Source organism: Rhizophagus irregularis, chromosome 16 (assembly GCF_026210795.1).
Source record: "Rhizophagus irregularis chromosome 16, complete sequence".
NCBI lineage: Eukaryota > Fungi > Glomeromycota > Glomeromycetes > Glomerales > Glomeraceae > Rhizophagus > Rhizophagus irregularis.
In genome coordinates, this window is record NC_089444.1 from 4,905,413 (window position 1) to 4,919,323 (window position 13,911).

Sequence of the window (13,911 nt, forward strand, 5' to 3'; positions counted from 1 at the left end):
TGAATTTCTCCTATTGTTGCACTTTGAAGCGTGATTCTTCAGAGGCATTTATATATACATACACTTAACAATTTAAATCATTACTTGTGATCAAATCATTATGTATTTATGTGCTTGCGTAAAAAAATTTTCCAGCAAATTTAATTTTAAAAATACCTCATTATTTAATTACGTGCGTAATTATTAATTATTATTATAGGATTACATGGTTTGGCCAATTTTCCTCAATGAATGATGTATATACTATTTAATCGAATGGCGTTTATTATTATATATAATAATACAATTAAAAAAAAAAAATATAAAAAGAGATAAAATTCCTTTTTAGAAAAATCAGAAAGTTATCATAATAAAACAATTTTACAATTTATCATAATAAAAAATTTTTCAATTCATCATAATAAAACAATTTTACAAAATCAAATTTTAAAATGTTTTTTCAACCTTCACCGAACAATTCAGAAAACAATTCAGGAAACGAGAGTGACTCATTTATTCCATTAGGAAATTCTCCGTCCTTAGAAAATTATGAAACGGCAGGCCCGCCAGATGTACAAATTGCGACAGCAGGTCCGTCAGATATACAAATTGCGACAGCAGGTCCGTCAGATGTACAAATTGCGATGGCAGGTCCATCAGATGTACAAATGTCAGATGTACAAATTGCGACGGCAGGTCCATCAGATGTACAAATTGCGATGGCAGGTTCGTTAAGGAAAAGAATGGATGAAGAGCCTATTAGTAAAGAAGCAAAAAAAATTAAACTAATAAAAGGTAAAAAATATATTATATGTATATTATTTTAATAATAATCTGACTTTTTTTGAGAACTCATCAAATATCACAATTTTTTTTATTCAGACACAATTATAATTCTTTTGGAAGATCATCTCGAAGTTCAACAATTTTTGGAAACAATTTCCGCAAATGTGTTGAAAAACGGGTTAGTTGCTCTAAAGAGCATATACAGCAGTAATTGCAAGAAAATAGTTCTTGATATAGACGAACAAAAATTAACTGCCGTACTGCTGTCGGGATCTCTCTATGTAAAATCCACGTTTTACATGGGAGAAGAAAGTTTCATAGAGCTAGAAACTAACAGATTTAGAAATAATCCCTATATACTTCAGCGATTACCTACTGAAGTTAATAGAAATAATACAATAGGCATTGACCTTTTGTTTAAAGAAAAGACAACAGATGATGAAAATATAAAGAAAGAAATATTAGCTGTTGCCAGGCTAATATATCATTTGAGGACAGTTCAGGACCGTCTACCGGAAAATCGTCTAATGATGAAACCAGATTATAATAATAAAAAATATATACAAAATCTCCAAGAATACTATGATAATTATCTTAGTAAAGGAATGGAGTTCAATATCTCCAAAATAAAAGGAGCTATTTCTCTTGCGAGAAATATTGAACAAGATCTTAATTTAAAAATTGATTCTCTTAATAAAATAGTAGACGATAGTAACATGTCTTCCGTCATGAAAGACATGCTCACAATATTAGATGAAATAAAGTCAGAAACTGAAATACCAGAATTGTCGAGGCGAAGAAACACAAGAAAATATGCTTATTTTTACGAATTATATATGAAAATACTAGAAGTAGTTGCTTCAGAACCAAAGCAATTTGGAGAGACAAATGCTTCAAAGGCCAAGAAAAGACTTGAGAAGGAGGAGGAAGAATCAGGAGAAGAAGAAACCATACTGGGAACTTTTATAAAAAGAGCTGAAGAAAAACTAACGCAAAGATAATGGAGAAGCTACAAAACTTCAGCTGAAAGAATAAACAGATTGTGGAATATATGCAATAAAAATTTTGCTATTCTCGACTTGGTAACCATTCTCATGCCCAATTTATTTGAACGGTTACTAAGTAAAGAAAGTGCAGAATGATAGTTTATAATAATCGAATAAGGAATCTATTATACCCAACAGGAGTATAGGGATATCCAAAAGCAAAAGGAGGAGGAGAAAAAAGTTACTACTGATGATGACAGTAGTAGTAGTAATAGTGGAAGTGAAAGTGAAAGTGGAAGGGAACAGGGAAGTGGTAGTAGACGAGGAAGGGGATGAGGAAGTGGGTGAGAAAGGGGACGGGAAAGTAGAAGTGAAAGTGGAAGTGGATGAGAAAGGGGAAAAGGAAGGGGAAGGGGAAGAGCTGGCAGTAAAGGAAAAGCAAAAGTAGTCTAAGGAAATAAATTTTATAATCATATAACTCAATCAATTTTTTAATTGAAAAAAAAGTCGTTAAAAGTTTAAGTTATAAAATCCTAAAAATTCTAGTACAGCATTCAAATAGTAATAAAATAAAGTTTATATAATGTTAATTGATATCAAAGATTATTTTCCGTATTGATTAGCTAGTACAGCATTCAAATAGTAGTTTATTAAGGATAGAATGATTATAAAATAAAGCTTATATAATGTTGATTGACATCAAAGATTATTTTCCGTATTGATCGACAACCGGCCCTAACCCTTATTAATATTAGTTGAAAGGCATGGATTTAAACTATAATAATTATAAAAGGATTATAATAAATCTAATTAATATTAGATAATATTTAATTTATTTGAAAAAATATCAATCCAAATAAGCTTTTAAAATTGAGTTTTATTAATGAAAAAATTAATAAAAAATATTCTTTACTTTACAGAAACTTCAAGATCGTAGCGATGGCTTAATGCGCAGTAACCGCATACTATATGTAATTTCTTTACGATTACATAATGTGGTCCCTATGCATTTATAACGCAGGTACTGCGCATTAAGGCCCAGTGTTGGCACTTGGCCATTTTGCCATTTTGGCTGGCCAAATCGGCCAAAAAAATTCTTGGCCGCGGCCAAATGCCAACACTGCATTAAGCTATCACTACGATCTTGAAGTTTTCTGTAATGTATATAATATTTTTTTACAAATATACATGCTGATATTAAAATGTCTGAGAACAATATTAAATCTTTACAAAATTTACATCCTGCTTAAATTTTTAACGATATTTTTTTTCCAAATTAAAAAATCGATTGTGAGACAAAAAAATAAGATAAAAAGGCTGATAACCTTTACACATTTAGCAACAAGTCTTCAAAATTTGAAGTTATTATAATCACTGGTTTTTTATTTTTTTGCATTTTTTTGCATCCTGTACGTATGATTCTAATTGGAATTTATAAAATTATTTTACTCCGGCTCTGTAAAAAATCTGATTCGTGTTTTACAGTGCGTTATCTCTATACTCAACCAATAGCTTATAGTAATAGTTGGTTAACTTCAAATTCTTAAAAAAAATTTTTTTATTAAATATTTAAAAAAGTTAACCAATAATTTTTATAGTTCATAGTTTAAGCTTTAAGAATTATTAGTTAGTTTATTAAAAAAATAAATATTGGCCGTATTTTAACATTTTAAATATTGATAATTCAATTATAGCGTCTAAATTTGAGACTATACAATTTTTGTGTAACAAATTTTAAATTAATGTAATATGATGTATAAGGTTGCTTGCCGAAACCTAGGAGTTTAGGCAAGATGGCGTTTCACCGAAAAGTGAAATTCTGCCAAAACTATATAAAGTTATATTAAAAAACTGGCAAAACTTTGGAGAAAGGCGAAACTGCCGAAACTTATTATAAATGCTGAAACTGCTGAAACTCTGCCGAAACTATAATAAATCTATAGTAAAATTTTGACGAAACTAATCGTAGGATTTTGAGGAGGTTTAGACAAGCAACCTTAATGATGTAATGTGTAGGTCATAATTATTTTTGTATCAAAAAATCATCATTTATGTATTTTTTTTAAAAAAAAATGCCGCGAAAAAAGAAAATTGCTAGAGCTGCAAAAATAAGAGTTAAGTCATGACTTCGTAATTTAAATACAGGTCAATTAGTCGCAAATGATGATGATGATGACGAGTATATACCATCTAGTGATTATTCAGAAGATAGTTTTGATAATGAATATATTGATAAAAGAATTAAAAATTTGGATAATTCTTTTTTAATATGGTCAAGTAATGCACATAATAAATTAAAAAAATCATATACCGGAAATTCTAGAGCAACAAAATTTAAAAAATATGGCCCTTCAGGAACATTTACAAAAACTGCTAAATTATCACAACCAATAACTAATTTTTTTCACAAAAGTCAAGAAGTGGTGAATTTAAAATTGGGGATGATTATGAATTAGAAGATGAAAGAAATAATGATAAATTAGAAGATAATGATGAAATAGAAGACGATATTGATGAATTAGAGGAGGATAATAATGATGAATTAGATGATAATGATGAAGAATTAGAAGAGGATAATGGTGATGAATTAGAAGATGATGATGAAGAGTTAGAAGAGGATAATGGTGATAAATTAGAAGATAAGTATGATGATGACAAATTAAAAGACAAAGATGATGATAATGGTATGGGAAATGAAAGTGAACTTGAAAACAATAATTTCAATTCTAAATTAAGCAAACTTGAAGAGATTCTTTCTGGAAATCTGAAAAAAATGATGGCATATGATTATTTGTGTTATAGAGCTGTGCATATGTTTTTTAAAAAGTGGAAATATGATAATTTAAATAAAGAACAAGCAAGTTTACATTCTGCCAAAGTAGTTTATAATAAAGGAACTTAAAAAGCAAAACAAATAAGAATATGGGCAAAATGTTGGATTGAATATGGGACTTTGCCAAAATCTTTACAAGGTTGTCATCAAAAAATTAAGTCAATAATTGATGATGAAGATGTTATTGAACGAAGTTTATTATTTGTACGCGAAAAAGGAGGAAAAATAACTCCCAAGAAATATCAAACTTATGTTAAAGAAGTATTATTTTCACGATTAGGTATGGAGGAATCTAAAAAATCAATTTCTATTAAACTTCTTGTATTTGGTTAAAAAAATTAGGGTTAATACTACAATCAAGAAAAAAAGGTATATACTTTGATGGTCATGAAAGAGAAGATGTAGTTGAGTATAGAAAAGAATTTTTAGATAAAATGTTAGAAAAGTTTATGCCCACTTTTGAGGGAGAAAATATGGAACAAAAAAATCTGGTACTTTTATCCAATAAAAAATTACATATTTTGATCACTCACGATGAATGTTTATTCTATGCAAATGATGATAGGCCAGTAGTTTGGGCTCCTATTGGTGAACCTCCTTTAAGAAAAAAAGGACAAGAAAAATCTATAATGGTCAGTGATTTTCTTTTAGAAACGGATGGAAGATTAAAACTAAATGAAGATGAAATTTTATTATATCCTGAAATTCCAGTTGAAGCTAGAAAATTTTTAAGACCTGGAAAAAATGAAGAAGGATGGTAGACTGCAGAGCATTTATTAGACCAAGTAATCAATTATGCTATTCCTATTTTTGAAGCAAAATATCCTAACGCTATTGGCATTTTTACTTTTGATAACAGTACAAATCATGGAGCAATAGCAAAAGATGCATTAATATTAATAATATGAATGTAAATCCGGGAGGAAAGCAAGTAAGAATGAGATCAACTTTTTTTGGTCCAAATAATACTTTTCAATCAATGGTATTTCCGTCTAATCATCCAATATTTCCAAATCAACCTAAAGGAATGAAACAGATTTTAATTGAGAGAGGTTTATGGTATAACGGATTAATTGGCCATTGTCAATTATGCAAACTAAAGATTGATGATATTACAAGAACAGATTGTTGCATGCATAAAATTTTATCTTTAGAAGAAGATTTCAAATCACAAAAATCACAATTACAAGAAGAAATTGAAAAAAGAGGACATATATGTATATTTTATCCTAAATATCATTGTGAACTAAATTATATAGAGATGTATTGGGGAGCTGCGAAGAGATATACAAGAGAAAATTGTAATTATACTTGGTCTAGTTTGCAAAAAACAGTTCCAGAAGCTCTAGATTCAATTTCATTAATTACAATTAGAAAGTTTGCAAGGAAATCTTAGAGGTATATGGATATCTACAGAAAAGGAATTACTGGAAAGGTAGCTGAATATGCTATTAAAAAATATAAATCACACCGTCGTGTACCTGATACAATTTATAATGAAATCAATTAAATAAATTTTATATTTTTAACGATGTAATAACCGAAAATATAATAAAATAGAATAAGGATAAATAATTAACCGATGGGTAAATAATTAGCCAATAAAATTATATTTATAGTTTAGTTTAGTGTAATGAGATAGTCATACGATAATAGATCTTCAAATTTTATTAGAAATATTAGAAATATTAGAAATATTTTTCTTAAAAATGTATAAATACAAGTGGATTTCGATAGGAAATTTGGCAGTTTAATTTTTTGGAAAATAAAAAATTTTAGTTCGTCCTTAATAATAAACTAACACATTCTTTTAGCCTTTTTCTTATGAGCAAAAAGTGCCACATTAATTATTTTTAATTAATAGTTTATTAATATTTTGTAACTAATTTTTATTTTAAACCAAGCATAGATATTATATGAACTCAACACGTCAGTGGCAACATATGATATTTTATTTTAATATCCTATGGGCAGCGTGTCACAACGATAAATATTAAATCATATGGCTAATTTTAATTGGCTCTTATTAATATCATGTGATGCTTACATAATTTGAAAAATTGAGACTTTTTTTTTATTTAATAAATTAATTTCTTTTTAGGTATAGAATTTATTTTTTTTTGTTTAAACAAAATTGAATCACTGGATTAAATTTTATTTCAATTTTTCTAAAAGTTGAGTATAGAGGTAATGCACTGTATCTTTCCATGTTTTTTCCGTAAATGTATCATTTTATGGAATTCAGCTTTAAATCATGAAAATTTTCATTTCGCTAACACAGATATTCGTGAATATAATCATTTTCACGGAATTTTTATGGAAGATACAGAGAAATAATGGAAATATTTGGATAAAAATTTTTTATAGAGCAGATATTAACATTTCGCATTGCATTATGATAAAAGATTTTTTTTTCTAATAACTACGCTGCCCCACATCAAATACATGTAATGAATAAAATATCGAAGTAACCCATTTCGTTAAACATAAGGTTATACTAAAAATTTTTTTTTTGCAATGATGTAACGAATAATAAATAGGGTTTTATTTTTTATCGCCATGGCGATGCATCGCCAGTGTCACGTAATTTTATAATTCCGGCTGGAATTAAAAGATCGTCAAATAAATTTCCTTTTTTGGAAGTTTTGTATAACAAAAACTTAAATTTTGCTGAAAAATAAAGTTGTTTTTTGGATTGTGTAACGTTACCTAAAGCTCCAAAAAAGGATATTTTGGCCAGCGTTATAAAATTTGGCTGAAATTAAGCATGTGATGTATAGGGAGTGACAAATAGTATTTTTTGCACTGAAAAAATTCTAAGTCCCCAGAATAAATAATAAAAATGGAAAACTAGAGGATGTGATATGGGGTGACAAATTATTCACATATGTAAAGTCACGTGATACTTGCTATACATGCTGCCCAAATTATTTTGGGATGCCATAATTATAATTTGGGATGTCATAATTCATTTGGTTTATATATAATTTACTATGTAAAGTGCCAAAATAATTTGGGATGCCATAATTGAATTTGGGATTTTACTTATAATTACGGCAGTCCAAAATAATTTGGGTGGCATGTATAATACTTGCGACACATTGCTATGGCGATTTTTTATAAAATCCTAATAAATAGAAATCTTTTCCATCCACGTAAGTACATTTTTTTTTAATAATTAGAAATCTTTTCCATTCACGTAAGTATATTTTTCTACTAATAATTAGAAATCTTTCCATTTAAATAAATATACTAATGAGAAATAATTTTTTTTTTAAATACTCTCAAACAAAATAATAAATTATTCAAATAAAATAATTTTGAGAAATATTTTTTTTTTTTTTAAATACTCTCAAACAAAATAATAAAATTATTCAAATAAAATAATCTCAATGTCTACCAATAATAATAATACTACTAAATTACCAAAATTTAGAGTTGAAAGAGTTGACAATAATAATTCTAATAAAAATAATAAAAATACTCTTAAAAAATTTTATAAAAATAACAAGAGCTACAGTAGTTCAGGTTCAGTTGTTGGATTACCAAAATTGCAAATTATTCGATCCAACGATTTTAAAGATACAAAAAAAGAACCACAATCTGAAGCTGAATTTCTATTAAATCTTCTAGAAGTATCACAACCAGAAACATTAATTACGAAATTACTTCCATATCAGAAACAAGGCCTTAGATGGATGTTATCAAATGAACACCCTAAAGAGCCAACTATTGATGAGGAAGTTCAATTCTGGATTCAAAAGGAGGATCAAACAAAAAAAATACTCAATTATTATAATACAGTAGCAAGATTTTCAACAATTATACGCCCTAATCTTACCAGAGGTGGAATACTTGCTGATGATATGGGTCTTGGCAAGACGATACAAACGATTGCTTTAATAGCTTCCAAATCTGCAATCAATTTAGATTCCACATATTCTAAAACTACTCTGATTGTTGCTCCTTTAAGTGTGCTTGAAAATTGGGTTGAACAAATCAACACACATGTTAAGAAAGGGTCTCTTTCTTATTACGTTTTTCATGATAGTAATCGAAATAATGATCCAGAATTCCTTAAAAATTACGATATAATAATTACTACATATACTATTCTTGCACAATCAAATATAAAAGAAAGGAGTGGATTATTCGCCATTAAATGGCTTCGAGTTATCTTAGATGAAGGACATATTATTCGTACAAGATTAACAAAACAAAGTATTGCTGCATGTAATTTGGATGCTGAGAGAAGATGAATTCTTACAGGAACTCCAATTATGAACGAGTTAGATGATATATATTCATTAATTAAATTTTTAAGATTCACTCCTTTTGATAGTTTAGAAATGTGGAATAACATATTTAATAACAAAACAATAAAATCTCAATATAATAATAGTCGTCTTAACAACCTTAGAAGTTTAATGAAGACCGTTTGTCTTCGTAGGACAAAAGACATGAAATTCAACGGGTGTCCTATAGTGTGTCTTTCCACTATTAATTACTATGGTCATAAAATTAAGTTTAAGACGGACGAGAGAAAAATTTATGATAAAATGGAAAGTGATACAAAAGAATAATTTAGAAGTTGGAAAGAATCAAGAAATAGCGATTTAAAAAATAATTATGTAACATTTCTTGAAATGATTCTTAGACTAAGACAAATTTGTAATCACATACAACTTCTTTATAAGAGACAAATAAATCAAATAAATGGAATTGATAATAAAGAAGAAATTGGAAATTTAAATGATTTTAAAATAAGTTTCAAAATTGAAGCTTTGGTGGAATTTTTAAATCAAAATAATGATGATGATAAATCAGTAGTCTTCAGCCAATGGACATCTTTTCTTGATTTGATTGAAATTGCTTTTAAAGACACAAATGTCAAATTTATTTGATTTGATGGCAAAATGTTACGTAATCAGCAAGAGGAGGCAGTAAATAATTTTAACAATGATCCAAAAATAAAAGTTCTTCTAATTAGTTTAAAATGTGGATCTTTGGGATTGAATCTTACCACAGCTAATCAATGTTTTCTTATAGATCCTTGGTGGAATCCAAGTATTGAGGATCAAGCTATAGATCAAATTTATAGAATTGGTCAAATTCGAGGTCTTCTGTCTTTAGATTTTTTATTGAGAATACGATTGAGGATCACGTGTTTAAACTTCAAAAGAAAAAATGTGACTTGATATTACAAGCTTTTGAGTCTAACGAGAGTCCAAATATTGATGAAGCTCTGCAAGTTTTATTAGGAGATAGTTAAAAAATATATGTATATTTATTTTTAGTGTATATGCACATATATATGTACGAGTATTATTATATTATTAATTAAAAAATTGCGTATTTTTTTTAAAATAAATTTAGAATTTAATCTAAATATACATTTATTAGTAAAATCATATCTAAAAATTTTCGTTAAATATAATAAATAATTCAAAATTCTGAATTTATTTGATAGGAGCAATGTCCCGTAAAAATTTGTTCGATTTAAGAAGAGAATTTCTTTCGATTAAAATAGCAAATCATTCATCAAAAAATTTTGATTTTCGAAAAACTCTTATGCAAAAATATGATTATCTGAGCAGTTATGATTAATATAATAAGAATAATATAATAAATCGGTCATAAATCAATTGGCAACGACAATTTATATAATTTTGAGTAAATAAGAAAGTTGAATAGTTGACGGACTACGAACGCACATTTTATTTACGTGAACTAATTTTATTATGAAAATTAAAAGATCATTAACATTTTTCGAAAAAAGAAAAAAATACTAGTTGCTTGTAGCCTACCCTCGCGGCACCTTTAGCAAATACTAGTTTGCTCAGCCTACCCGCACCTTTAGCAAAGAAAAAAAAATTTAAAAGAAAAAATATCGAAAAAAAAATTTTTTTTTTATAAAAAAAAAGTATATTGAAAAAAAAGCCCATCCCCCATACCATCTTTTTGAAAATTTTTTAATACATCCCGCAAATAAATTTGTTGGATTTATAAATCCTTTATTGAATGGAATTTCTTTCGCTCTCCTCCCTACAATTTGAAAGAACTACGCCCAGCTCGACAATTAAAACAGTTTTACGGCAAGCGGCTATTTAGATTTGGGCATTCATTTCTCCATGTCCAAAAATATTCGCATAGGTAACATGCCTTTATATATTTATTAACTGGAACTATCCATTTCTTTCTGATAAAGAAACGCTCCTTGATGTATAAATTTTGTTTGAAGGCGACGAGAGATGGCAGAGATGACGATATAGATGACAGAGATGATGATATAAATGATAGAGATGACAAAGATGATAAAGATGACAGAGACGATGACAGAAAAGATGACGGAGAAGATGACAACGGAATAGGTTCTGACTATAGTGATTAAATAGGTTTGGACGGCGGAATAGGTATTGATTGAGTATACTCAATAGAGTTTGTGGGTATTGGCGACGGTGGTTGAATAGATATCAATTGAATAGGACTCGATAGAGTTTGTAGGTATTGATGGCGGCGGCTGAAGTGACGATAATGGGAACGCTGGACGACAACGGAGGAATAGATAGCGATTACGGTGATTTAATAAGGTTTGTAGATATTGATGACGGCGGCGGTAAATAGGTACCGATTGGAGTGACGATAATAAGGATACGCTAGCGAGATGTTTAATTAAACTATTTAATGAAGAAGACATATTGTCTAGGGTATTGGACTGATTTTTGATTATAGTTATAGAGTTTATGTACGCTCTATTTTTTTCTGAGGAAAGTTCTAAAGGAATCGTATGTTTAACATCTTCCTAGGTACATTAATGTTACCGAGGCATTTTGAGAAAAAAAAACTTTTAATAAAAAAAAAAAATGTCGTGGAGAAAATGATATTCGTATCAAAAGAAATTATATTAATTATAAAAATTTTTAGAAAAAAAAAAAGATAAAAAAAAAAAATTATATTAATTAATTAATATTTAAAAAAAATATCGTGAAGAAATGATATTCATATCGAGATATTTTTTTACAGAAATTATATTATATTGATATGAAAAAAAAAATTTTTTTTTAAAAAAAAAAAGGAATTTTTATCTAACGTGAAAGATTGATCAAAAATGTAAAAAAATGGAAGCCATTATATATAAAAATAAAAAAAGATTATCAAAAAAAAATTTTCTGTTTTTTAATTATTTTTTTTAATAAGCCTTTTTTTTTTAAAAAAAATAATGTAACAGACAAGTTCTTTACTGGTAAATTTTGCCTTTTTAACACGTTTTACATACCTTAATTATTCATATTTTAATAAGCCTTTTTTTTTTAAAAAAAAAAAAAAAAATGATGTAACAGACAAGGTCCGCCGGTAAATTTTGCCTTTTTAACACGTTTTACATACCTTATAAAGATTAATTATCATATTTTAATAAGCTTTTTTAGATTTAATAAATCCTGTTTATTTCTTTATAACGGGGAAACTGAAATTTTTCCGCATTTTTTATTAAAAAGGTAAAGCTAACTATTTATGATTAGTTAATTCCTCTTTATTATGACATATCAAACGGATGACAAAGCACAATAAGCAAAGCAAACCATAATCAGTTGATAATTAGAATGTATGGCGCAATAAAGCCGTTACAAGAAAGGCCCTATTTTGATATAACGAATTTCACGATATCACGAATCTTTAGTGTGGTATGCGTTTATGAAAAAAGTTGTTATGCCGACAAAAAAAATTTATTAATTCAAATATGTACTATAAATGACGCTAAACAATTTTTTTTAGTATAACGAAGATTTTTGTAAGATAAATTAGGACAATTTGAATTATCTATACGTTCCTATCAATATTATCACTCTCTATTCGTCCCTATGATATCATTTTTAACATGTATATGTATTTTATTAATCTGAAATAGTGCTAGTTTAAACCCATTAGTAACTAAAAATTATTTTAATTATTATGAAGTTTTTAATAGAAACGGTTCTTTACGGCTAATTGGCTTTTTTGAGGTAAATTTCGGAAGCTTTTATTTTATTTTTTTTGTTTTTTTCTCTTTTAGAAACCGTATTTAATCCATCCTTTTTTTTTAATAGTAATGGTTAAAATGTTTTTTAATAGATGAATTCAATTTTTTTTTTTTTTTTAAATGGGTTAACTGTTTTTTTTTTTTTTTTTTAGCATTTTGGCTTAGATTATCAATTAGAGAGGCTGCATGTTAGGGTTAGGGTTAGGGTTAGGGTTAGGGTTAGGGTTAGGGTTAGGGTTAGGGTTAGGGTTAGGGTTAGGGTTAGGGTTAGGGTTAGGGTTAGGGTTAGGGTTAGGGTTAGGGTTAGGGTTAGGGTTAGGGTTAGGGTTAGGGTTAGGGTTAGGGTTAGGGTTAGGGTTAGGGTTAGGGGTTAGGGTTAGGAGTTAGGGTTAGGGTTAGGGTTAGGGTTAGGGTTAGGGTTAGGGTTAGGGTTAGGGTTAGGGTTAGGGTTAGGGTTAGGGTTAGGGTTAGGGTTAGGGTTAGGGTTAGGGTTTAGGGTTAGGGTTAGGGTTAGGGTTAGGAGTTAGGGTTAGGGTTAGGGTTAGGAGTTAGGGTTAGGGTTAGGGTTAGGGTTAGGGTTAGGGTTAGGGTTAGGGTTAGGGTTAGGGTTAGGGTTAGGGTTAGGGTTAGGGTTAGGGTTAGGGAGTTAGGGTTAGGGTTAGGGTTAGGGTTAGGGTTAGGGTTAGGGTTAGGGTTAGGGTTAGGGTTAGGGTTAGGGTTAGGGTTAGGGTTAGGGTTAGGGTTAGGGTTAGGGTTAGGGTTAGGGGTTAGGGTTAGGGTTAGGGTTAGGGTTAGGGTTAGGGTTAGGGTTAGGGTTAGGGTTAGGGTTAGGGTTAGGGTTAGGGTTAGGGTTAGGGTTAGGGTTAGGGTTAGGGTTAGGGTTAGGGTTAGGGTTAGGGTTAGGGTTAGGGTTAGGGTTAGGGTTAGGGTTAGGGTTAGGGTTAGGGTTAGGGTTAGGGTTAGGGTTAGGGTTGGGGTTAGGGTTAGGGTTAGGGTTAGGGTTAGGGTTAGGGTTAGGGTTAGGGTTAGGGTTAGGGTTAGGGTTAGGGTTAGGGTTAGGGTTGGGGTTAGGGTTAGGGTTAGGGTTAGGGTTAGGGTTAGGGTTAGGGTTAGGGTTAGGGTTAGGGTTAGGGTTAGGGTTAGGGTTAGGGTTAGGGTTAGGGTTGGGGTTAGGGTTAGGGTTAGGGTTAGGGTTAGGGTTAGGGTTAGGGTTAGGGTTAGGGTTAGGGTTAGGGTTAGGGTTAGGGTTAGGGTTAGGGTTAGGGTTAGGGTTAGGGTTAGGGTTAGGGTTAGGGTTAGGGTTAGGGTTA

At 29.4% G+C, this 13,911-nt stretch overlaps 8 protein-coding genes across 8 annotated transcripts; all 8 read left to right on the forward strand.

The window, feature by feature from the left end:
- Nucleotides 1-431: 431 nt before the first annotated feature.
- Nucleotides 432-1,766, forward strand: OCT59_008724 (uncharacterized protein; the record flags this gene model as incomplete). The annotated part of the gene is made up of 2 exons (XM_025312151.1): nucleotides 432-774; nucleotides 862-1,766. The coding sequence occupies 2 exons, from the start codon at nucleotides 432-434 to the stop codon at nucleotides 1,764-1,766; spliced, it is 1,248 nt and encodes a 415-aa protein (XP_025164795.1).
- Nucleotides 1,767-2,004: 238 nt separating this feature from the next.
- Nucleotides 2,005-2,416, forward strand: OCT59_008725 (uncharacterized protein; the record flags this gene model as incomplete). The annotated part of the gene is made up of 2 exons (XM_066142712.1): nucleotides 2,005-2,178; nucleotides 2,375-2,416. The coding sequence occupies 2 exons, from the start codon at nucleotides 2,005-2,007 to the stop codon at nucleotides 2,414-2,416; spliced, it is 216 nt and encodes a 71-aa protein (XP_065999568.1).
- A 1,407-nt stretch (nucleotides 2,417-3,823) lies between these two features.
- Nucleotides 3,824-5,345, forward strand: OCT59_008726 (uncharacterized protein; the record flags this gene model as incomplete). Its single annotated transcript, XM_066142714.1, has 4 exons — nucleotides 3,824-3,865; nucleotides 4,165-4,629; nucleotides 4,744-4,864; nucleotides 4,927-5,345. 4 exons carry the CDS (start codon nucleotides 3,824-3,826, stop codon nucleotides 5,343-5,345), a joined length of 1,047 nt encoding a protein of 348 aa, XP_065999569.1.
- Nucleotides 5,346-5,488: 143 nt separating this feature from the next.
- OCT59_008727 (uncharacterized protein) lies at nucleotides 5,489-5,980 on the forward strand (the record flags this gene model as incomplete). The annotated part of the gene is made up of 1 exon (XM_066142715.1): nucleotides 5,489-5,980. The coding sequence occupies one exon, from the start codon at nucleotides 5,489-5,491 to the stop codon at nucleotides 5,978-5,980; it is 492 nt and encodes a 163-aa protein (XP_065999570.1).
- A 1,996-nt stretch (nucleotides 5,981-7,976) lies between these two features.
- Nucleotides 7,977-8,843, forward strand: OCT59_008728 (uncharacterized protein; the record flags this gene model as incomplete). The annotated part of the gene is made up of 1 exon (XM_066142716.1): nucleotides 7,977-8,843. One exon carries the CDS (start codon nucleotides 7,977-7,979, stop codon nucleotides 8,841-8,843), a length of 867 nt encoding a protein of 288 aa, XP_065999571.1.
- Nucleotides 8,844-8,864: 21 nt separating this feature from the next.
- OCT59_008729 (uncharacterized protein) lies at nucleotides 8,865-9,167 on the forward strand (the record flags this gene model as incomplete). The annotated part of the gene is made up of 1 exon (XM_066142717.1): nucleotides 8,865-9,167. The coding sequence occupies one exon, from the start codon at nucleotides 8,865-8,867 to the stop codon at nucleotides 9,165-9,167; it is 303 nt and encodes a 100-aa protein (XP_065999572.1).
- Nucleotides 9,168-9,500: 333 nt separating this feature from the next.
- OCT59_008730 (uncharacterized protein) lies at nucleotides 9,501-9,856 on the forward strand (the record flags this gene model as incomplete). The annotated part of the gene is made up of 2 exons (XM_066142718.1): nucleotides 9,501-9,702; nucleotides 9,792-9,856. The coding sequence occupies 2 exons, from the start codon at nucleotides 9,501-9,503 to the stop codon at nucleotides 9,854-9,856; spliced, it is 267 nt and encodes an 88-aa protein (XP_065999573.1).
- Nucleotides 9,857-10,804: 948 nt separating this feature from the next.
- OCT59_008731 (uncharacterized protein) lies at nucleotides 10,805-11,303 on the forward strand (the record flags this gene model as incomplete). Its single annotated transcript, XM_066142719.1, has 2 exons — nucleotides 10,805-10,955; nucleotides 11,209-11,303. The coding sequence occupies 2 exons, from the start codon at nucleotides 10,805-10,807 to the stop codon at nucleotides 11,301-11,303; spliced, it is 246 nt and encodes an 81-aa protein (XP_065999574.1).
- Nucleotides 11,304-13,911: the final 2,608 nt, after the last annotated feature.